The sequence below is a fragment of the Ammospiza caudacuta genome, chromosome 17, assembly GCF_027887145.1.
Source record: "Ammospiza caudacuta isolate bAmmCau1 chromosome 17, bAmmCau1.pri, whole genome shotgun sequence".
Classification (NCBI taxonomy): domain Eukaryota; kingdom Metazoa; phylum Chordata; class Aves; order Passeriformes; family Passerellidae; genus Ammospiza; species Ammospiza caudacuta.
In genome coordinates this window covers 2,428,208-2,452,124 of record NC_080609.1, presented here as the reverse complement: position 1 = coordinate 2,452,124, position 23,917 = coordinate 2,428,208, and the positions used below count along the sequence as shown (strand labels likewise).

Sequence of the window (23,917 nt, the reverse complement as noted above, 5' to 3'; positions counted from 1 at the left end):
GGATGGTGAGCAAGGTGAGGGGGCAGAATGGGGTCCCTTGCTCTGCCATGCTGCTAAAGAGGCTCACTGATCACATGGTGCCAGCTGAATCCTTATTTCTGTCCTCCCTCCCCAGCCTAAAATAGAGGAAGTGAGAGTGTGCTGGAGAGCCAGACACTTATGGACAAGGGTTCTTGTTGCCTCCATCTGCTAAAAGCCTGTCCCAAAGGAGACAGCACTTTTCCAAAGCAGGAATTTCATGGTAATAGGTTGTTTTGAGAGCACAGAGGATGAAGGAGGAAGGGGAAATATCTCAGAGGAGGGAGGTTTGCCGAGGCAACTATCAAACGTCATGGCTTCTGGGGGTGGGATGGGCATGTTTGCCATAATCAGAGGAATTTGTACTTGAGAATCTCCAGGAGATGTAGCTGGTAATGATGTCCTGGCTATGCAGAGTAATTAACATCTGTTTCTGTATTTGAACATTCAGGCAGCGTGCCCCGCCAGACATCGCTGCGTTCCCGTCCGGCCCCTCGGGAGATCCTGCCCTGTTGCTAATTGTGGAGAGCTGTCCAGAGTCCTCCTGCATGTGATCCTGCTGTGCCCCATCCTGCTGTGCTCCTGAGGTGTGCCATCCCTGCTCTGATGACAGCTCCCACCAGGATGCTGAGCAGCAGCCACCAGCAGGGAGGGAGGCCAGTGGTGGGCACGGAACTGTAAAGTCACAGCCAAGAGTTCCGAGAGCACGAGTGGAGAGTCTGAGCTGACCCAAAAGCTGTCTCCAGGGGGGACCAAGCTCCAGCTGGATGTCCTGGGAAGCCCTGCAAGCTGGAGTTCAAGGGGATGCTGATTGAGGGACCAACAATGTGAGGTTGGTTGTCTCTGCTGGTGCCATGCTGATGGGTCTGGAGTCTCAGCAGTCATCTATTCTTACATGCCTTTTTTCACTCTCTGTCCAGCAGCTTGGGGACAGCAGCTGCTCCTGCCAGGCTTGGTGTGCTCCCAGTGCTCGGTGCAGGGACCTTCTAGCATGCTCCTCCAGCCAGGCCTCTCAGTGGGTGCCAGCAGCAGGACACCAGGCTGACCCTCCAGCGACCAGCACTGCCCCTGCCAAGCAGGAATCGTGTTGGGTGAGAGGCTTTTCTGACTCAGCTGGCACTGGGCTGGGCTGGGAGGGGCTGCAAGGAAGGAAGGAGGCCTTCTCTCTGGTTTGTGAGCACAGTTACCCTGCTTTGTGTCTCTCATGCCTCTGGTTCTTGTCTTTCTTCCTTGTTTGAATTCCTCCTCTGAGTGTTTCTGTGCTGGCTGTGTGAAGGCTACGTGCTTAAATGGTGGGAATATCAATGTCCTCTGGTTTCCTCATGTGAAGAAGGAACTGTGAAAGTGAAGAGAAATTGTGGGGTCTTCCAGCACCTCGCAATCTTAATCTCACGTGGCTGTCCCAGGGTGTGTTTGAGGCAGTGCAAGGACAGGGCAATAAATGAAGAAACTCTGCATGGGTTTGCCTGCAGTAACCACAGAGCTGTGGCAGTTCCCAGCCCACTGGGACAGAGAGGTGACTCTTGTGCCTTGTGTGGCTGGGAATTCAGAGCCTGGAGGCAGGACAAGGTGCTGGGAAGCCAGTCTGAGCTTAGACCTTCAGGATGCATTTACAGTGTGTGATGGTGTTTCCTTGGATTCAGATGATCCAGGTTGATGTGGCCTCATCCAGGTTCGGGCTTTGGATGAGTAAGATGGACACTGGTGCTTGCTGTGTGGTCTGGCCTGGCTGGTTGTTAAGGACTAGCTGGAATCTTTATGTGTTGTTGATGCCCAGCCACAGCAGAAGGTTTGCAGGAACCTCTCATGGCTTTGGTCAGTGAAGCTGGGCCATGAGCACTCTGGTGTTTGGCTGGTGACTGTCAGCAGGCAGGTGTTGGTCACATCTCCACTACGGCTCCTTCTCATGGCTGAGAGGGATGAGGTGGTGTTCCTGCTCTTGGATCTGTTTTGATGCAGCCTTGGAATGTCTTCCAGAAGCTCCTGACCTTGCCATGTCTCAGCAAGCAGAGCCTGCTGGAGGGAGCCTGGGGGTCTGCAGCACCACACAAGGCTCAGGCCTGTGGATGTGCCTTGCAAGGCATGTGGGAGTGGCTCCAGTAACATGAGCTCCTCTCCATCTGCCATTTTGGTTCAGGATGCAGCCAGCAGCCCTTGGTTAAAGCCCTTGGTTAAAGCTCAGCTCCCTCCTCATGCTGGAGGTACCTCACATGGCTGCCTGGCTTTGCTCCACCATTACTCAAACCATCTGCATTGTGTATCAGCCCTCTCAGAGTACAGCCTTTTCCTCATGTGACCATTGTGTTTGTTCAAATGTCTGTTCCCAGAAAATACTGCTTAAAGTGTGTGTAATTGAACACATCCTACAATTCCAGCTGCACTGGGGTAGCCGAAGAGGAGCCACTTTGATGGAGACAGTGAGCCAGTAAAGCTACTCTGGTGAGGAGAGGGGAGGTTGTGGTGGTCTCAGGAACTGTTTTGTTTGTATCACTTCCTTGTGCCAGGTGTTATTCCACACCTGTAATTTCAATACAGGATAATCTCCTAACAGAAGCAATGGCATGGCTGCCACATGAGTGTGCAGAAGGATTGATGTGTTTTTCAGGTGTCATCTGGAGGTGAAGAGGTGGTGAGCAGTAATGTGGTGCTCTGTTATTAAATGATTGTGCTGTGAGCTGTGCTTCCCTGTTGCTCAGAGAAGCTGTGGCTGATCCACTCCTGGAAGTGCTCAAGGCCAGGTTGGATGGATCTTTTGAGTCAGCTTGGGATAGTGAAAGGTGGCAGGGGGTGGTAGGAGGTGGAATTTAAACTTCCCTCCAACCCAAACCATTGTGTGATTCTGATTCTAGATGAGGAACTTCCTCTCTGCCCCCTGAGTCTGTCTCACCTCCCTGTTCTCTCCCAGTTCCCTGTGCTCCTGGGGAAGGCAGGGGCCTCTTGTGCAGCTCTCAGCAATTATTGTGCTTTTATCTCTTGGTTGTTTGTGATGGAAATGCCAAATGGCACCATTGTCTGACAGGCTTCTTCCACCTCTGCGCTTGCCTGAGGCACAGCTAGAGATGTGTTGGCTTAAATCTAGGCCAGTTGGATGGAAATTGGGATGTGGTGCCTGATGAAAGCCAGGGAAGGCCAAATTGCATTAGAATGGCAGAAGGAGACAGCCGGGTGCTGCTGCCTGTGTGGCTTGGGCACTGCAGTGTGGACTGGAGCTATCTCTAGGAAGGGATGCAATTGGATGTGTCTTGGGCAAATGATATATTTACTGTCTGTGTAATCTGTGTTAGAATTACAGCTGTGACTGGAGTGTCTGGGGACAGTGTGCTCAGGGGACATCTCCACCTCTCAGGCTTTGCTTTCCAAGTCTGTGCCCTGAGTTTTCACTGGCTGTGAGACTTTCTTGCTGCAATTCTCTTCCCCTCCCTTCTGCAGTGGCCAGCCCTTCATCTGCTTATCTGTCAATTTAGCATGAGCTGAAGATACAATCCCTGCTGTCCCTTTGGGAATGACCTTGTGTCTGTGCTATGTCTGGGCCTCTATGAATTTGGGTTGCTGAGTGATGGGGGGAAGGAACTTCATGGGTCATCAAGTCCAGTTCCATGCTGCTGAAGATGGGCAGTCATCTCATGCAGGTCATGAACTTGTCCAGGAACTAATTATTGGAACTCATGCTGTGCTTTTTCCCCCAGTGCTTCTGGAGCAGCTGGTCCAGAGGTCTGCTCTTGGAAAGGTTAGAAACCCTCCTCAGCTTCCAGTGTCCACTTTTCCTGGGTTGGTTTGCTGTGCCTGTGTCATTGCAGAGTGTTAGCTTGCAGATGAGATGATGACTTGCACATCTTTTTCCTTCCCTGGTTCTCTGTAACCTTTATGTCCTGCAGCAGTTGTGGCTCTGGTTAGAGATTTGTCCTGAGGAATGTGCTGAAGGCTGTTTTGTTTTCCCATTTGGGCAGCTTGGGTTGGCTGGGCCCATTTGTTTCCTTGTTGTGCTTTTGAGTGTTTCAAGTGCAGGTGGAGCTGTGAGCTGCACAGTTTGTGAATGTTAGCGAGCTCAGAAGAGCACTTTATGTGCTGCTGTCATTTTTGTCTTTTCTTTTTTAGTGTTTGTCCTTGCTACTTGTGCCACCTTGCCCCTTCGGGAGGGAGAGATGTCAGAAACATTTGAATCAAGGTGAAGCTGATAAAGCAGTGTATTGAAGAACCAGTGCCTGGCTCTTACTCGTGGCTCTTATTCATGTTTATCTCTAGCTGTGAATGTGCAATAACAACAGTTCTGTTCAGCACAGGCTGGCACAGCCTCAGACAGGAAGATCTGCTGTTTACCAAGCAACACTCTGCTATAAGTGAGAAAGAGGGGAAAAAAGTGGTTGATTGCTGCTGGGTAGCTCAGAGTGTAGTTAAACCTTTCAGAAAAAAGAGGAAACTAAGAGCACATGTGTTACTCAAGATGCATTTTTCCTGGCAAGAGTCCCATGTGTGTGCTCTTCTTGCAAAGCATCCCTGCGTATGCTCCTTCCCATTCAATCCTCAGCATATTGGGAGCAGGCAGGCAAGAGCTTCCTGTTTTTATAATGCAACTGGTCTCAGCAGGCAGTCTGTCGAGGTGATTTTTCAGCCTGACATCTTTTGTAGCTGGGGCAGCCTGCGAGCTGAGTAGGATGGCAGAACTCTGCTGCAAGGATTATAAACACGGGGAGGAAAAGATCTGGAAATGAGATCTGCTGCTAAAGCTTCCCGGGATTGGATGCTGTGCCTGGTGTTGTTTTGTTCCTTCCCCTGTGAGTGTCCCTGTGGCTTTTCCTGGCTGCTGGTGCAGGGAGGGCCCTGCCAGCCCACCCACGCCGTGCTGAGCTCCGGAGTCCCCACAGTTGGCCGCGAATTGCGGGACACACGCGGCTCGCTGCACTTCAATGGAGCAGTGTTAATTGACTTAATAGAGCCCTGGGCTTGGAGGGATTTCGTTGTGTGGGTTTTCTTAAACGTGTGTGCGCTCAGACCCTTCTGCAGCAGCGCCCTTGTTGCCATTTTCACGCTGTTCAGAAACTGCTACACAGTTGTCAGTGGAGATGAGGTTTGAAGTTAACCCTTATTTTGAAAAATCCTTCCTGCTTCTCCTCTTTTTCTCCCTCCTGCTTGTGATTAAGATGCTGATTGCCCTTTCAGATCTGTGTAATCCCCTCTCTCAAAGTGACCGGGATAGATTTCCAGGAGCTCCCTGGATTATCTGTCACTGCTTTACAGTGTCCAGTGCAAGGGAGAAGAGGAAACTTTGTTCAGACTTGGATGATAGTTGCTGTGTGGCCAAGCTGGCTCTGCAATACATCTGCTTTTCCTATCAGTCTTTCACTTCACACTTCAGACACCTCTTCCTCTGCCTGCACACTTACAAAGAGTCAATGCTGTGCATTAATGCAGCTTAGCCCAATTCAGCTGCTGTGTATGAGTTTCTTCTGGGCTAAAGTTGGGCCAGAACCAGTTTCAGAGCAGCTGAAAGAAGCTAAAGACCCTCAAGCTTACCTTTGCATGTTGGTGTCTGTGGCCAGAGACCTGTGCTGCTGTTCTGGACTTTGTGGCATGGAGTGTGAGATCCTGTTCTGTGCTGGTCTGGGACTCCAGGTTCAATTATCTTGTTACCTCATTAATAGCCCATCTGGAAATCTGCTTCCAGACAGTTCACTTCAGCTAGGGATATCTCTGCAAGTTGTGTACTGGTCTTATTTCTCACCAAGACCTGCAAAACAGCTCACTTAAAGCTTCCTGTCCCCTCAGTTTCCTGCCAGGCCACAATATCTGACTCTCTTCCCTCAGCCCTCTGCCCCAGAACAAACATTTGGGTGGGTGAGTTTCACCCTTCTCTCCCTTTTCTGTGTCCTCCCATCTGCAGTGTTTGCACTCTGCCTGTCATCCTCGTGCCTTGCACACCTCAAGGCTCCTTGGCCCTGGCAGGTAAGGCAGAGCTTTCTGAGTCACAGAGCCCTGGGGAGCTCTGTGTGGAGGACAAGGGCTGGAAAAGCCTCCCCCATCCCAGCAGAACGTGCCAACCACTGTCCCATCCCTCCAGCTGTACCCCTGCCTCAGTCTGTCCTTGGAGCTGCCTTCCCACTCCTCCCTGGTAGAAGCTTTGCAAGGAATTGGAACTTGCTGACACCTTCATTTCCTGCCAAGACTGCAGCACTTGGGCTGGCTTGGCAGATGAGGGCAGGGAGAAAGAACAGCAAAACTTTGTCTTGTCCCCAGCTGTGTGCAGGACACCTGCTCAGCACAGAGTGTTCCAGCTCTCCTGCTGCACTTGAGCCAGGGAGCTCTCATTGGGTTGGTGTTTGCAGCTTGGGTTTCAGTGCTGTGTCTGCCTGACGTGGGTGTCTTGTTGCTTGTCTGCTCTTCCCCTACTGCCTTGTGGAAAAAAAGAGGATTTTTCACTTCCTCTCCTGGGGTTGCTGCTTTTCTCAGGGTCATCTCAGCCTGGTGAATTCCAGCCGTGGTTTTGCACATCCTCAAGTCCTGCCACCCTGCCTGGAGCTGGGGGCTGGCTGGATCACACAAATGTTTGAGCTCCTTTTCCTTCCTTGGCTAGCAGAACACCATCAGAGACTCCCCTTTGCATTCTTAGCTATCCCAACCTGCTCTGGCACTTTATAACCTCCTTAGGCTGCCACATCTCATGCTGTGCACCTTCCAGCCCTGCACACCATTCCCTGCTTGCCCTGGCCTCCCTGGGCATGTGCCTCCTTCAGGGCAGATCTGCTGTGCACGGAGGCAGCACTGGTGGGAGGCCAAGGCTTGTCCATTCCTCCAGGATGTTTGATGTGCTCTCCTCCAGCTGGATTCCCCCCTGCAGCCCCAGCTCCTCCAGCTGTCCTTGGTGTTGAAGGGTGTGAGTCACATCCTGCAGTCCCCAGGGAGGAGACTGCTCCTCCAGGGCTGTGTGTGGGCACTGGACAGTGAGAGCTCTTCAGGAGCCCTGGCTTCTCCCTGCCAGCAGCAGCTGACATGGGGCAGAAGGCAGAGAGCTCCTCCTTTGCTGGGGATGGTGGTATACCAGCTCCCAGCACATCTGGATCCCCTGGGAATGGTCATGGCCCCCAGGCTGCCAGAGCTTCAGGAGTGTTTGGACAATGCTCTCAGGCACAAGTGGGATTGTTGAGGAGTCCTGGTGCAGGACCAGGAGTTGGACTTAGGATCCTTTTGGGTACCTTTTAACTCAGTACATTCTGTGGATCTCAGTCAGCCCCCAGACAGAGGAGCTCCCACAGCAGAGGGAGGAGAAGGGCTGGTACTTCACCTTCAATCTCCTGCAGCTTCCTCTGGGCACAGCTTTGAGGGATGTGTTTCCCTCAGGTACATGGTGAGCCTTCTCCTGGGCCAGCTGCTGGCCCTCACCTCAGACCAGAGCTGTCTGATCTCAGTGTGTCTGATGGTATTTTCATTCCTGGATCTTCCCTGGAGCAAGGGAGTAGCTCAGAATTGACTTGATTTATAGGCTGGGGGAGTGGAGGAGTTAATGAAGTGGCAAAGTCTTGTCCCCAAGTTTCCAAGACTGAGAACCAAGGGAGGCTGGAAAATTCAAGCAGGAGCAAAGCTGGCTCGTGCCACGTGGATCAATAAATTACCAGGAAAAGGAGGATGTGGATATCCCATCACAAAGAGGGGCTGCTGCATGAGGGACCAGCTGGGGTGAGCCTGCCTCCCTGGTTTCCTCAGTGGCTGCAGCAGCTCCAGGGACCTCTGTCTCCTCTTCCTGCTGCGTGCCAAAGGGAAGAGTTTGAGGCTGATGCTAGGAAAAGTTGATCCTGCAACTTCCTAGAGGCATTGAAACACATGGGCTAGTTCCCTTTTTTTTTCTTTTTTTTCTCTCTTCAGAGCCAAAACCTGCTTTGAAACTGGAGGGAAGGAAAGGGGGTTGGGTAGATCCCCACCCTTCCTGCCTGCTCTGCTGTGACACGAGAGCTGGGGCCCAAGGGTCAGCACTGCTCACTGGTGAGGAGGAATAAGGTTATGTGGAAGCATCCAGGCTGTCCTGGCAGCAGGAGGAGCTCCATGGGACAGCTTTGCTGTCCTGCACACTGTGTACATGCCTGCTGCCCAGGGTGTGGTGCAGAATTTGAGGGAGGGTCTGCATCATGTAGCACAGATCAGGTTAAACAGCTGGGAGTGGCTTGTGGCTGGCAACATCAAACCTGGTTTCATTTTGGAAGGGATATTTTGAGAGCAGTTACCCAGCATCAGTTCAAACCTGGTAATTATTGCAGCTGTGAGGGGCAGAAAACCAAAATCCAAACTCAGCATCTTGCTAAGGTGCTTAACTGATAATTTCCATGAGTGAGATCCACCCTTCTCAAGACACTTCAATCTGTTCACGTTGTTGCTTCCTCCCCAGATTAGATAGGTGGAAGCAGTGCTTTGTTAATTAGAGAAAAAATCCTGCTCCCTTCTGCCAAGACAAAGGAACTCCTGGCACTTGGCTCCCTTTTAGTGACTGAGGCCTCCCCTGTTCAGCCACGTGCCTGCAGGTCATCTCCTGGGGCAGCTCCCTGCCCAGTGGCAGAAATTCCTCAAAAACAAGGCTGAGTGCTTCCAGAGTGGCTTTCTTCTTCTTTAATGACTCTTTCCCTTTCTGGGGTGCAGTTTCCATTCTCACCTTGACTTCTTGGAGGCTCCTCATTTGCTTAGTGTTGGTCAAAGGCGTTTTGGGGCTCGGCATGGTGAGCATGTACTGCTTTGCATTGGGCTGGAACCTGCTACCACTCCTGTTCTCAGACTGGTTTGCCCTCTCCCCACCTTTGGGCAACGCTCCCCCTTCAGTATCACTCATTGGCTGCTCTCACCTGGCATGAGGATGACCCTGAGGAGAAGGATTTACTGCTTTGCCTGGAGAAATCCGATTTCACGCAGCACTCACAGCCAAGCAACCCAGTTAGACCAGACAGTCTCGGAGATCACTCCGACTTAGCGTGGTTATCCTCCACCTATTTATAGCTCCTTTCCTCTCCCAACTCCACCCAGTGTGGGGTTTTACTGCGGGTTCTGATGCAGGGCTCCCAGCCTTTCCCCACTGCAGAGCACAGCTGCCTGTCCTGGCTCCTGGAGGACAGCAGCACCGCGGTGGCAGCTGGCAGCGATGTGGGCAGCAGGCATGTCTGCCTCCTCTTGGGATGAGCTGAAACTGGCATTTCCATGGGCAGCTGGAGCAACCAAGGGTTCTGCTTTACCTGCTTGAGGAAGTGATCTTGAACCAGGCTGTGGAATTGCTTTATGTGGCAGTTTAACCCAACTCAAGGGGGAAAAAGGCTACTGATGCCTAAGCATCCTTCCTCGGATTGGCTCTGCCTGCATTGAGGGGCTGTTCTACCCACCTTGCCTTTACTTACCTATTTTATCATGAAAGAACCTGAGGTTTTGAGGTAAGAGACAGTTTGTTCCTCTAGTAGGTGTCAGAGTTGCATCCCCTGTGCCTTTGCTGCTGGGATGGGGTGGAAGAGCCAGAGACACCACAGGTGTGGGAAGACTGATGTCTCCAGATAGACTGATGGTATTTGGAAGTGCTCTTCCCCTCACATCGTGTGGCTTTCATGTAGCCAGAAAATCAGATTTGTTACAAATTAACTGCTTGAATAGCAGGAAATGAGAGGGGGTGTGCCAGGGATCCACTTTGGGTGGATGTGCAGAAATCAGTGAAACCTTGCTGTTGGTAGTGGGGATGGGGGAGCTGATACACAGCAGGGAGACAGCCCAATTAAAACAAGGAGGAGGTAGGGAAAACTGTGTTCTTGGACTTTTTTCAGATTTGTTTGGTTCATCCAGGCTTTGCAGGCTACAGAGACCATGACAGAGCAGTTAACATTCTCCAGTTAATGACCTTATGCAGGCACATTCTGGTATTGAGCTTGTAACAAAATTGCACCTGTTCCTTGAGCTGCTCCTTTTGGGAGTCTGTTATCTATCAAGGCCTTTCTTGATCCCTTAGATCAATCCTGGGATTGAAAAGCTGTATTTTAGGACTCCTCATCTCAGCCTTTTTACGGCAAAAGTAGTTTCTTTGCAAAGGTCTTTCTGTGGTTCATTCATCTCCTTAAATCCTGGTGGGTAATTGAATAAGCTCAGCTGTGCTAATTTTCCCATCTTCCTTGTTTCTTCTTTTTTGCTCTGTTAAATGTTACCTTGATCCACTGCTCCTGACATGCATCCAGATTGTCCTGCCTTTTCACTTGAAGGAGAGACGTGTGTGTGTTTCAACTTCTTTTAATACAGAGGACATGAAATGTTTCTGGAGTTTAATTGTGAGCATGCTTGAAGAATAAATTCTGAAAAGTAGGAAAGAGAGAGGGAGAAAAGGAGAAGCAAAGCCCCCGACCTGCTTCTGTGGGTAGCGGCGTGCTCAGGATCAGCTAAAACTTGCCTTGGGCTGAAAGTAAATAGTCACAGAAAATACTTGTGCAGATCCCCAGTGTGTCCAGTTCCAGTCCTACTGGGGTGTTAGTGGGAAACAGGAAAAGGGGAATACTTTATTTTATATGTAATATGTAAGCACACAAACCATCCAGTGCTTGTAGCTGAGTAACTAGAACTGTGTGCCAGTCAGAGCCCAGTCTAACCTGGTGTGTGTGGTCCCCAAGGGCTGCTGGTTTGGGCTCCACGTGGGCCTGGCTTGTCCCGTTTTCTGCTTCTTTCCTATGTGTGAAGGACTTTGTGCTGGGTTCTGCTGTGCTTCCCTGTGCCTGGGAGCTCCTGGTGCTTAACTTGGGGGGAGCCTTTTCTAGAGCCCCCACACTCCCCATCTCCAGCAGCAAAAGCTGATTCAGTGACACAGCCCTTCCCTTCCCTTCCCAGTGAGCTCTGGGACGGGGACCCTGCTCAGAGCATGCATTGATAGGCTTTAAAACTGGAGCGTTGTTGCTGAAATCGTACCTTATCTTTCTCTCTTTTTCTTTCCTTTTTTTCCCCTTTCTCTGTGTTTGTTTGTTGTTTTTTGTTTTTTTTTTTTTTTTTTTCCAACTCTGATCAGAACCGACCCTCCTTTGTCCAGCGTGCTGGGATCTGTGCAGCAGCCCATGCCGCAGCGCCTCGCCCGTGCCGCCCGAGCTGCCCATGCCGCTGGCTCCCAGCTAACCTAGGCTCAATCTCGGCGTGGCGGGCAGGGGCAGCCATGGGGAGCTCTGCCTCATCGCTGGCCGCAGAGACGGAGTCGGACCATGGCTTCAGTAGCTCGCCCTACGCGGGGCACCCGGCCGTGGGCTGGTATAGGAGCAGCCCCGGCGGCCCCGTGTGGGAAAGTGCCCTTATAACGCGGCAGCAGCAGCACTTCCAGCACCGGCTGCGCAGGTAAGGATGAGAGGAGCCTGCTCACCTCTCCCTGCCCCCTGCCCACTGCTCACCTCTCAGCTTCAGCCCCGCCGCTGCCTCTGCCACACCGGCTGCTTTGCATCCTACTCAGTGTTGGGTCCCTGCATTCAGAGGCTCAGTTCAGTTCCTCGGGAAGCCAGAGTCAAATTCTCACTGATTTGAGTGGTGCCAGACCCTGGCTTTACATGGGGGGCTGATGTCCTGCAGAATGGGCTGCAGGACTCATCCCAGCTCTTCCCCCCTCACCTAAATTGTCAAGGTGGCTGCCTGGGAATGGGATCTCAGTTCCTTGTTTGCCATGTTCTCGTGGCTCCTTTTCTTTCTGGCCTCCCAGCCACACTGTAGTGTCTCAGGTGGAGGATTGTGTCTCCAGGTTGGGTGGCACCAAGTTGCAAGAGTTTCTGAACCTGGAAGAGCCAGAGAAGCTGTTTTCGTGCAAAAGCAGTGAAATGCTTTTGATAACAGATCCACAGGAATGAAACGCACCAAAAAAGAATTACTCTTAAAACCAGATTAGTGTTTCCAGCCCTCAATTCCTGTCCCACCTCAATGAAATCAGCATTTCAGATGTATCTCTGAGCTGTTGCCTCTGCCCCTTCTGCATCAGCCACTTGCATTGAGGAGTTTCTCTTGTTTTGGGGGGCTGGTGTCCTGCATTCAGTCTCTGACAAGTTGAGAGAGAGATTTATCAAAAAGCATCCACCACCCCTCTGCCCGAGGGCTTGGCTGTAGAGGCTGCCGTGTTTTGTACTGATAATGTTTGAGCCTTTGCCTAATGCCTGCTTTGTGTGGACTCCAGCCTGGATGGGTGTCCATACCTGCCTGAGTCTGTTTGGAGCTGCTGGTCATTGAGGAGTAGCTGCTTGCTGAGTGTCCCTGAGCTGTCCTGGCTTTCCCCTGGAGGTGTTTGCTGTGATGTTGGTGCAGTATCTGTGGTGCAGTCCTTGTTTTCCTGCCTTCTGCTGCTTCAAGGCCCAGGATGTGCTTCCTGGGCTCTGGTGCATGACTCTAGAGCCTCCAGCAATGTCAGGCTTTGCTCCTTTATTGGGTCTTCTTGTTGAGCTGGGAACAGTGTGAAACCAATAAGTTGTTGTCTTTACTCTCTAGGATAGACTTGAGTACTTTTAAAAAAGATATTTTGTGCAGTTCCCAAATTCTGTTGCTGTGTGTGCCAGCCTGTGTGGCTGGTCTACAGCTCTGCTCGGTGCTCTGTGCTGTGTGGGTTTGTCTCCTCTGGTTTAGAGGGATTCTGCAAACAGAGCTGGGCCCTTCCTGCAGGATTATCCCTTCTGGACTGCTGGTTATCCCTCTGTTGCCTTGAGGAGCTGGGAAGGTGTCTCAGCTCACAGATAACTCCCTGGTTTGGCTGTGCACAGCCACAGCTGGGTAATTTAGGAACTTCCAGTGTACACCTGGCCCTGGGCACTAAAAAAGGCAGTGTCTCTGCAGCTGAGGCTGCTCATGGCTCCAAGTCTGTAGTTTGAGGAACTAAGTGATATCTTGACATGTGGAAAGAAATTTCCTGAAGAACCAGCCTTGGTGGTGGAGCGGATGTGGGGGCAAGAACAGGAACTGCCGGTCTTGGCGCAGATAACGCCGGTGTCCTGTGGGGACAGGAGTGCCTTTTGTGATAATTCCTGATTCCCCTGCTAAAGGGAGGGCAGAGCTCATCCCCACTCAGTGTGGCGTGGTTCCTGCAGACAGGAAGAGCAGGGGCTGTGATTCACTAGCAGCGAGTTGCGTGGGAAGAGCTCGCTGCAGGCGCTGGTGATGGAAGTGGGTTCAAAAGCCCTGCTGAGATCAGCCAGGCTGCCAGGCATCAAAGGGCCGCCCTCCCCAGGAGCCCCAGGGCTCAGCAGCAGCGGGGGATTGGTTTCCAGAGAGGAACAGATAAATATATTCCTTTAAAAATTAAGTAAGTCAATAGAACAAGTCAGGGTAGGTATCCTGCCTGTGCCTGTCCTCGTCCCCGGAGTCACGTCGTGTAGGAAGGAAGTGGAGTACTGGGGAGTCAATTTGAGGCTGGGCAGGAGCTCTGGGATAGACTTTGCTTTTCCTGCTGATTTTCTGTCCCTGCCTGCAGCCACCTTCAAAGCTGATAATGCTAATGCTTTGGCTGCTGTGGAGCAGCACAGAGCCAAGCTGCTCTGAGCTGTCTCAGGGATGAACACAAACCTTCCTTGGCAGAAAAACAGGGACACAAATAGTGAGTGAGTGACTTTGGTCTGTACTTGATGGGGGAGCTGGGGGAGTCATTCCTTATGGTGGGATGGGAATAAGGGGAGAAATCAGTGCTGTTTGGCTTTCAAGATTTAGAACCTGGGAGGAGGCTTCAGTGTCTCCTGTTGCCTGGGTGAGGCTGATGGTGTGGAATTCCCTGTCTGCTGAAGACAGGGAGACAAGAGGGAGTAGAAAAAGGGTCTTAGTGGTAGAAGCAGCAGACTTGTGACAACCAGATTGGGGTCCCTGGTCTTTTCTGGACAGGACTGCACAGTCTCTTTCTGTGTGTCAGCATTTAAACAGGAGTCTGTCCCTTTCCCAGCATGCCAAGAGGACAAGTTATTGAGAGACTGGAGGTACCAGGTATTAGGTGCATGGGGGAGGGATCTGATTGCAGAAATCTCTGCTTAGGGCAAAGATGTTGGGTTTAAATTCACCTCTGGTAGCTGTGTGCAGCCAAATTCTGGCTCAGCTACAATGAGCTCTGTCTTGCTCATGTGCTTGACTTGGGCTGTTGTGGGGTGGGAGGGTTCAGCTGAGCCAAGAGATCCATCCTGGCCAAGCTCCCAATGTGCCAGACCCTTCCTGGAGCTGGCAGCAGGAAGGGGCAGTGCCACAGGCTTGGTGCTGGCAGCAGGACATGGCTCCATTGCTGTGGCTGCCCCTGTGGGATGGTTTGGGAGCTGTGGGATCACAGTGGTTTCCAGGGATGGTGGCACATCTCCAAGGTGCATCCTTCCTCATTGCAAGGGGTTAGGAGGGAATTTGGGCTCTGAACTGTTTCCTGATGAGATTTGAGGGAATGTTCCTGTTCACCTCCTCCTCACTCCCAGGATTCATGAAGAGTGTCCTGTTGAGTACTAAGAACTTCTGGATTTTGCTCTTAGGAGAGGCTTTTGGGGAAAGGGTTGCAAGGTCTGTGCAGCTGACCTGGGTGTCTCTGCCCACTACTCACTTTAGCTGAAGCTCTCTGAACTCCCTTCTCTTCCATAAAATATTCATTTCCTGGGTTTCGTGCAGTGTTCTGCAAAGGATTTTTATTTTTCTATAAAAGCCTCTGCAGAATGAAATACCTCTGGGTCTCAATGACTGTGGAGGGAGGAACACACTCTTTTATTATTCTTTTATTTTATTATTATGGTATGCTAAAAATATGTAAATCTCCCTGCTTTTGAGGGAAGTGAGGGGACCTGCTTTGTTGTTGGCAGTGGTGGGAGGGCACTTGCTGTGCCATCCCCTGCTCCTGAAGCACCTCTCACTTCTGGGGAGAATCTTTGGGCAAGCCTGAGTGTCTTGTTTGTGAGCCCTTGGCTTAAATCCATGAACAGCAGCAAGTCAGAGCTGCTGGGCAGCATCACAGGGGCCTTTTCTGCGGGCTCTGAGTTGTTTTGAGGCTGGTGGAGATTTTCCTAGCTGAACTCTGGCATATGGAACTGTGGCAGGGAGCTGTGTGGAGGGATGTGGCTCTGTGCTGCTCCTTCAGCCTCCTCCTGTGGTACTTCAGCTCTGAGTGCAGCACAGGCAGAAGTGTCTGGAGGACACCAGGACAGTGCTTAGTCTGGAGAAAAGAAGGCTCAGGGAGGATCTTGTGGCTCTGCACAGCTCCCTGACAACAGGAGGGTGTAGCTAAGGGAGAGTCAGGCTCTGCTTGCTCCCAGGGAACAGGGACAGGACAAGAGGAAACAGCCTCAAGTTGTGTCAGGGGAGGTTCAGGTTGCAAGCTGGGGGAAAAATTCTTCACAGAAAAGGTGGTCAGGCATTGGAATGGGCTGCCCAGGGCAGTGGTGGAGTCACCATCACTGGAAGTGTTCATAAAGCATGTGGCACTTGGGTTACTGGTGGTCTTGGCAGTGCTGGGGCAGTGGTTGGGCTCAATGTACTTAGAGGGCCTTTCCCAACTAAATGTTTCTGTGTGATTCTTGTTGGGGAAAACAGAGCCCAGAGAAATGAGATTATTGAAAAAAAGCTCCTGGTAAAGCATCAGGTGACTGCAGGGAATCAATCACCTGGTGATCAGCTGCTTCTGTTTCTGCCATCAGATCTCAGGCTGGGCATCGGCCCTGGGAGCTCTGGCAGCCTCAGCAGGACAGGAACCCCAACAGAGCTGGGCTGGGCACAGATCCTGGGCTTGGTCAGCAACCTGCCTGGATTTGGGTGTGCTCAGAGTTTATTTTGCACTTTCCAAGAATCACTGACCTCAACCACATCAACCTCACCCACTGGTTGAGGCTGGAAGGGATCTCTGGGGTCCATCTGGTCCATGTCCCTTCCTAAGCCCCCATGCAAAGAGCAGATGTGGCTGTGGGGCAGATGGGGATCACTAGCACATGCTCTGAGTGTGTGTCCACAGAAAAAGGAGCCTCTGCCCCAAACCAGAGGGCACTGCCAGCAGCTCTCATACTCAGGACAAGCCTGCTCAGCACAGGAGTGAAGCCTGTGCTCCCCAGGGGCTGCAGGGAGGTGGATCCATCCCTGTGTGGGCTGTGCTCCCTCTGGAAGTTGCTGAGGAGTTCAGCTGGGATTTGGTGGAGTAAAGATGCTGCAGGTTGTTGTGGATACCTGTTTGATGGCAATGTTTGGTTTGTAACTGTTTGCTCACCAGCTCTCACCAGAGCCTGTGGGATCTGGAGCAGTGTCTTGCTCAAGGAGGAGTTGCAGTGCCAGGGAGTTGGCAGCACGGAGCCTCTTTCATCTGCCTGAGGCTCCCAGCCCTGCCCATGCACTGCTTGCTCCAGGGTCACAAAGCCTATTAGTTGTTTAAATTAGGGCTATTTATAGCTCTGGAGCCACAAATATCTCAGAGAGTGGAGAGCAGAGTTCTCAATAGATCCCCAAACAAACCCTCCCCTTTGCTCCCTGTGTGCCCTCCAACCTTGCTCATTTCCATGTCCCACAAGAGCCATCCTGCCTCAAAGGAGGTCAGATCCAGGGCAGAGGCAGCTGCAGCATGTCCTCATCTCACATGGCAGGCTTGGCCAAAGCTGAGCAAAATGCCTGGATGTTGCTGTCACAGCATGGAGAGCACAGCAGAGCTGTCCCTTTGAGAGAGCCAGCCTGGAGAAGGGAAAAACCAGCACCTGAGAAAAACCAGCATCTTTACCTGGTTTGGGGGATGCTTCTGTCTGCAGGAGCTGAGCACTTTTGCTCCAGGACCAGGGGTTCATGTTCTTCTCCAAGTGCAGGTGTTGGGGAGTTTTGCTTTGGATGTTTAGGGTGGGGGGGGGGGAGAGGAATTGGCAGCTTGTGATTTTTTTTTGGTTTTTAAAAATTTTTTAAGATTAAGAGGAGCCAGAGCAAGGATTTTTTTTTCCAGAGTAACCCTGCATTGCTTCTTTGGCTGCATAGAGAGGAACGTGGTCTCATGTCTCATGGCACATCCCTTGTCCCCCTGAGAGGTGTCACACACATGGCCTGGAGTTGTGGAATGGCCTCAGTCCTCTGGCAGGAGCTGGTGCATGGATTTGGTGATAGTGGGAAGCTCAGGAGCCTGGCTGAGCTGCTGCAGGAAGGAGGAACTGTAGGAAGGTGTGTGTTTGGAGGGTTATTTCTTCTCTCAGGATCAGGATGGAAAATGCAAACACCTCCTGCTAACAGTGGGCAGCATCTGTCCTGCAGGGACAGGGGCGTGCAGTGACCTCGTGGTGTGGCTTTGTGAGAGGAGTGGTGAAGGCAGGAATATCCTGCTGGGAGCTCCCTTCCCTCTCTGCCCCCTGCACTCCCTGGGATCACTCCAGGCCCTTTGCTCCCCTCTCAGATTCCCAGGTGCTGCTTGCTGTGAGAGGCATGTGCTGGATTTCTCCAACCAGTAACTTAATCCAGTTTGACACTGGTGGCTCTGGGCTGGAATCTGACTAACATGAGTCACAAACAGCTGGGGGGGTGCTCAGAGCTGCACCCACCTCCCTGCAGCCTCTTCCCCCGTGATCCCCAGCCCTGAAAGGCCCCTTGATGCCAGTGCAGCCAGAGCCTGGTGCTGAGCGTGGAGGGGAGGCTGTGCTGAGGGAGCCTCTGCAGGCCTTTGTTCTCTGGGATGGAGCAACCCTCAGCACGGGGCTGCTGCCAGCAGAAGGGCACTCAGAGGGAAGAGAGCCCTGCCTGGGTGCTGTTTGCACTTGCCAGGCTGTGCTGCATCTCTCTGTTCCTGCCTGGGGACCCACAACCCACGCACAGGTGCCTGTGCCTTTTCAGTCACTCTCTTCAAACAAACTGCCCTGGGCTTTTCCTTGACTTGGGCACCTTCCCATGCTTCTCACCCTGCCAGCATTGCCACTGTGCCTGGCAGGGCACCAGGATGGCAGGCAGAGCCCTTGCCAGCTCACAGCACCCCGGGCATCGCTGCCCTGAGAGGGGCAGGTGCTCCAGGTCACCCTCAGGAGCTGTGGGGAGCTGATCCCAGGAGAAGGGAGCTGCTCCTGCCTTACAGATGGCATTTCTGAGGCTGCAGCAGGACATCCACACCAGAAGGAAGCTGAAGTGGAGTGTGAAGGCAGCCTGGAGCTCTTCTGGATGGCAGCAGGAGAGCTGGGGCTGCCGTGTGGGGGTGAGCAGAGTTCGGGCTGCAGGTGCTCGCAGGCTGCCAAGGCAGCAGCTTGCAGGGGGCTGGGGGGGCCCTGCCTGCCCTTGCCCAGAGCTGTGCAGAGCTCAGCTGGGGCTGCAGACGCTCAGGTTCCAGCCCTGCTGCTCCCAGTGCTCCCTGGGCATCACACACTAGGCTTGTGCTTACACAGAGCTGAGCTCTGGCACTTGGAGCATGGCAGGTTGGCTACGGCAAAAGGGGATTTTTGGGGGGCTGGATCGTGCCAGCTTTTCGTGGGAGAGGACAGTGTCTGCACTCCTTGGTCTTACACAGCATTCCACAACAGACACAAGGAGGATCTTTTGTCTTCCTTAAAATCTGATTTTAATCTCCCTGCCTGGCAAAGTGAAGCTATAGATAGGTAGATGGATAGATGTGTGTGTGTGTTTATATAGCTGTATTTTTTCCCCTGCTTCCCTGGGACACCAAGGAGAGGCCACCCTTCATTCAGAGCCCTGGTGCTGGCTGGCACGTGCCCCATGCAGCTGGGACATTCCATCAGAGCCATGCCACCAGCTGCACCTTCCCTGCCCAGGAGCTGAGCTTCTCCTGCTGCCTCACCCACAGCTGCTGTGCCTGTCTGTGGGGAGGGACAAACAGGGAAACATTTGCTGCATCTGGAATATGGAAAGCCTGTTGTTCTGCAGGAGCTTCAGGCCGCAGCCCATGGCAAGAATGGAGTGACCAGTGGCTTTGCTGCTGCCCCTGTGGCCCGTGCAGGGACTGGCATTGAGCACTTCACACACAGCCCAGTGAATCTGCAGCAAAGCTTCCCCCCAGGACCTGTTGTGCCTGGGCTGTGTTCTCCTGCAGGGCCTGTTGTCCCTGGGTTGTGTTCTCCTGCAGTAAATGTGTCTTTGGGCACTGCAGTGCCTGCTCAGGGGCTGCTGCTGGTGGCAGTGCTAGGGAGGGCACAGCAGCAGACAGTGTCTGTGTCTGGTGCAGCATTTCAGTCTCAAGGACACGTGTGCTCCTTGCTCCTGTGTCCCATGCAGGTCAGCAGTGATGTCCTTGAGGGTGTCCTTGAGCAGTCTGTGTGCTGAGCTTACCTGGGGCTGCCTGTGAGCGTGTCTGTGACTTGATGAGGTTCAGGAGCTTCAAACAACAGCAGGAGCTGCTCTCCTTGGTAGAAAACTGAGTGTTGTGCTGCAGGGGAGGGACACTGAGCTGTTGGAGCAGCCCCAGCCTGGCCTCCCTGGGGTTGCTGTGATGCAGGATGCCTCCCTCTGGCACATGGACTCGGAAGGGTTAATGGCACGTGCTGCAGCCAGGAGCATCCTCCTGATTCCAGCTGTCACAGCACTGAGTTAAGTGTGTGTCATCTTTACAAGGCAGTAAACAGTGCTGCAGTCTGAATTACCCAGCCTGGAGGCCTCCAGGGTACAGTATAACTTGGAGGGGTTTCCCTGGTAGTTCCAGCCTGTGCCTGCTCCTGGAGCCAGCCAGGCTCAGCTGCTGCCTCAGTTAAGGTGGCAATAGCTCCAGAGCTTGGGCTATGAGCAGAAGGAGCAGCTTGGGGTGCTGGGTGGTCCTGTGGGTCTGTCTGCCCCAGCACAGCACTGTTCTGCTCTATTCCTGGCCCTTCCATAAAACCCACCAAATCCTCCTCTCTGTGTCCAAGAGGCTGGAGAAACCACACAGCCCCATTTTGAAAGGGCACCCTGATGCCAAACTGAATCTGAGGCCAAGTGTGGATTCCTGTGTTGAGCCTGTGTTTGGTGGGGCATTGGGACTGTGTGGAATTCTGTGTTTGGTGGGGCATTGGGACTGTGTGGGATTCTGGTGTGCCCTGTGTGCTCCTGGAGCCTGGAGGTGTTTGCTACTGGATCCTGGAGGGTGATCTGTGACTGGCAGCTGCCTGGGATGGCCTCAAGGCACTGCTGACCTGGTGCTGATGGGCCAGGAGGTGCATGGAAGGGTTTTGTGCTGAGGGAGCCCCTGTCACTGCCCACACAGGATCCTGTGCCAGAGGATACAGGCCAGGCTCCCCTCTGCACACCCTGAGCTATTTCACCTGCACACTGGTGCTCAATGTTGCCCAGGACTGTCCTAGAAGCTGCCAGTGGCAGGAGATGAAAATGCCAAGTGGGCTGTGCATGATGAAGCATTCCCAGCCAAACCACAGGAAGGGCAGTGTGTTCTATCCCATTGATATTCTAGGGAACTGTGGCTAGCTGTCCCCTCTAAAGTTGAGCACATGAGAAAGAGGAGTGGCCTGTACAGGTGAGGAGCACTCACACAAACAGATCCATTGCTGTGGGTGGGACTCAGCCTGTGCACAGCATCCCATCCTCTCCCAGCTCCTTGCTGCACTCAATGCTGGCTGGGGCACCTCAAGGAGATATTTCAGGCAGGGCTTGAGAGCTCCCCAGTGCCTTGGGGTCAGTTTGGATCCATTTTGACCTCTCAGCAAACTGAAAGCCCCAGCCCTAGGGTGGTTCCTGGAATGAGCAATGAGCCTGGCCTTGCTCTTTCTGCAGGGATGCCCAGGGCTGAAAGGCCAAAGTGTCCTTGGCTGTAATCCTGAAATCCCTCCATGGTTTTGGCAGTACAGGACAGAGGGCTGGCTCAGGGCATGGGGATGAAGGGGTGATGTCAAAGGAAAGCTGTTCTGTTGAAGTTCACTAGAGAGGTTTTGCTTTTGATTTTTGAAGACTGTGTGTCACCCAGTTGTGCAGAGCAGAGTCAGGATTCCCTGGGAGCTGCAGGGCACTCTGGCCTTCCCTTGGCTTCTCAGGGGAGGGGGCAATGGGGGCCTGGGTGGGGGAAGCCCATGGCTCTTTGCACATGCAGGGATATCAATCCATGCCCTGACAGCCTTTTCCTCCAGATCTAGTGGGCAGAGCTGGCAAATTCCTGGAGGTGCAGTGGATATTTTAGCTCACCTCTGACCTCAGCAGGTAGGAATGGTGTTTAACCAGTGCCAGAATGAGGAGGCAGTGGGTGACATTTGGGATGGGGGTGTCCCTTCTCCTGTCCTTGGTGGCTGCAGTGTGGAAGTCATGTGAGCAGCCTGCAGATGCCCTGTCCCTTTTGTGCCATTCTCTGCCAGGTGTATTTATGGAGCATGACAGTTCAGGTGCTGTGGAGATGGATGGATTTCTATTAACTGAACCTGTGTGTGCCCAGCTGCAAAGCCAGCCCAGGCATTGGCATTGCAGGGTCTGAGGGCTGGAGCACAGCAGCTGGAAATGCAGAGTGGTTGCTTCAATGGAGATGTGAGAGATGGAGCAAACAGCTTTGGTGCCCTGGTGTTGCTCCTGACCAATTTCCCCTCCCCTCTCTTTCATTCCCTCTTTCTCTTCCCCCACCACTCTTCCAATTCTATTTCAACAGCATTACAAATTGCAGCATAAATCTTTAGCTGAGCAGCAATTTGGCTTGGCAGCCACCAGTAAATCTCCTCTTGCAGCCTCCCCATGTGAGGGGAGTTGCACTGGGAGTAAGGGGATGTAGGTGAGTCCTGACTTTACAGTCCCATCAGGTTTTCCTGGCTCTTTCCAGCTATGGGCCTAGAGCCTTAGTCCCACATCTCTCTAGTCTTGAAAAACAGGAAAATTCTTCTCCCACCCCAGCCTTCAGTTCAAGGATCAGGTGTGTTGGGAAGTGATGTGAAACAACCTCGAACATGGAATAGGAGGGGTACCAGCATAAGTTCTAAATGCTCTTGTTCAGGTGTGTGATGCTAAAGTTGTTCCCTGTTGTTGAAGACAGTACAGGGTGGTGTGTGTGTGTGATGCTCTGCATCTGAGCAAATGCACCTGTCCCTCCAAACTACCCTGCACACACAGGTGCTTTTGTTACCTGATGCAGAATGTGTGTATCCTCCGTGGGCTGTGGTAGGAGTGATGGAAAATAGCTGAGTGGTGTGTGAAAGGCAAAACTTCTGCCATTTAGTCCATGCAAGGGATCTGTCTGCACAGTCCCACACCAGGAGCTGTTTGTCCCAGCAAACATTTTCCAGATTGGTTCTGTGTCCTTGGAAATGTTCTGATGTTAGGAAGGAATTGTGCCCTGTGAGGGTGGGCAGGCCCTGGCACAGGGTGCCCAGAGCAGCTGTGGCTGCCCCTGGATCCCTGGCAGTGCCCAAGGCCAGGTTGGATGGGGCTGGGAGCAGCCTGGGATAGTGAAAGGTGTCCCATGGAATGAGATGGACTTTGGGGTCCTTTCCAACCCATTCTGTGGTTCTGTGAATATGAAACCAGGATAAACTGCAGACCATGCCTGTATCTTGGCCCTTCTTGGCTGGGTGTGAAGCTTTAAAGGCATTTTCCATGCTGGATACTTCAAACACTGGGCAGGTGTTGAAAGACACAAGGAGAATCTGCCTGAAGTCACCACCACTTGCTTTTTGTGTGATGTTCCAGTGAGAAAACCAAGGTGCAAAGGGGAGAGGCACCTGCTGCAGAAGTGTGTTAGAAAACAGAGAGGTTCTGGGGCTTTGGGGGAGAGTTTCTTTTTTTGTAGAGAAGCACAAGTCCCTGCAGAGCTGGCTCCAGATGGGCACCTCACCCTGCTCTGCTCTCTGGGGAGTGCAGGCTCTTTGAGGCAGACCACAGACCCTCACTTAAAAAGAAATTCCTTAATTGGCTTAAAGACAGAGAAATGAAAACAACAAGTAGAGATTCCTCTTCATCCAGCCTGCTTTCCTCAGGGGTTGCTTTTGAAGTGGCTGTTCAAACATAGCTCAGGTGTGGGGAGCTAAGTGGATGGAAACAAGTGTCCTTTGGTCCCACGAGTCCACCCTCCTTGCTGAGGCTGTCCCAGCTCCTCTGATGAGAGAGAAGCATAATGAGTTCAGCCTATTGCTCCTTTCCTTGCCTCCTCCCCTCCCTGCTGAGAGCAGGTAAGGCTGTATTGTGAAACAACCGTGGCTGTCAGCCCCAGCAGTACCTCCCTTCCTTCCCACTTTTCATATGAAATTCCTCCCTGCCTGCATCCTGCATCCTACACCCCTGTGCTTCCTTCAGAGAGCAGCCTGTGCTACCCTTGAGCCCGTTTCAAATGGAACCTGGAGAGAGTGGATCCACACTTATTCCAAGGATCTCCATGCCCAGATCTGTGAGCTCCTCCTGTGGTCCCCTGCCCTCTGGGGTGAGGGACACATCAGCAGGATCCCTTGGGATCATTTTCTCTCCCAAAAGAAGCTGGGCCCCTGTGTTGTGGGATCTTTATCTAGCTGTGCTCACCCAACTCAAGCATAGAGCTTTTGTTGGTGGCACTGGGGTGATGGAAGCTCCTGGTTAGATCCTGGCACTGGTCTTGTCCTGAAGATTTGGCCCTCATCCTGTTCAGGGGGTGGCAGCTGTCCCAGAAAGGGCACAGCAGTCCTGGTGTCTCCAGGCTGGTGTAAACCTCCCCACTAGCACTGAAGGACCTGGTGTGATGTAGCTGAGCTGGCAATTCATTCACTGGGGTGATGTTTGCAGGCAGAGCTGGCTCTGCTCCTCTGGGGCCAGGCACTGGTGCCTGGGTGCTCAGAGGTTCTGGGATCCCTCTGGATCTCAGGATCAGATTCCACTCACACACACACACACACCCTTTACTAGCTGTAATAAACCATATGCCCTGTTATTTAAATAGAATTAATTTTAAAAAGGAAAAGCCTCCAAGAGCATTTGGGAGTTCAGCACCTGTGGAAAATCAGCAGCTGAAGGAGCTGTATGTGGAGTGAGAGTGGGGAGAGGAGCCTATAAAAGGCTCAGTGGAAAAAGAGGAGTGTCTGGAAGTCTTTCATGTTCCCATTGCAGTGTTCAGATGCGACTCCAG

General features: G+C 52.5%; 1 protein-coding gene across 1 annotated transcript in view; it reads left to right on the top strand.

Moving 5' to 3' along the window:
* The first annotated feature begins 663 nt into the window (after positions 1 to 663).
* The window catches only part of CAPN15 (calpain 15), a 52,050-nt gene continuing 28,796 nt past the window's right edge, over positions 664 to 23,917 (top strand). Inside the window, exons 1-3 of the mRNA XM_058816072.1 lie at positions 664 to 850; positions 942 to 1,109; positions 11,015 to 11,331. Of these exons, the coding sequence (XP_058672055.1) occupies positions 11,156 to 11,331 (176 nt within the window). The 5' untranslated portion in view covers positions 664 to 850; positions 942 to 1,109; positions 11,015 to 11,155. The remainder of the gene's footprint in view (positions 851 to 941; positions 1,110 to 11,014; positions 11,332 to 23,917) is intronic.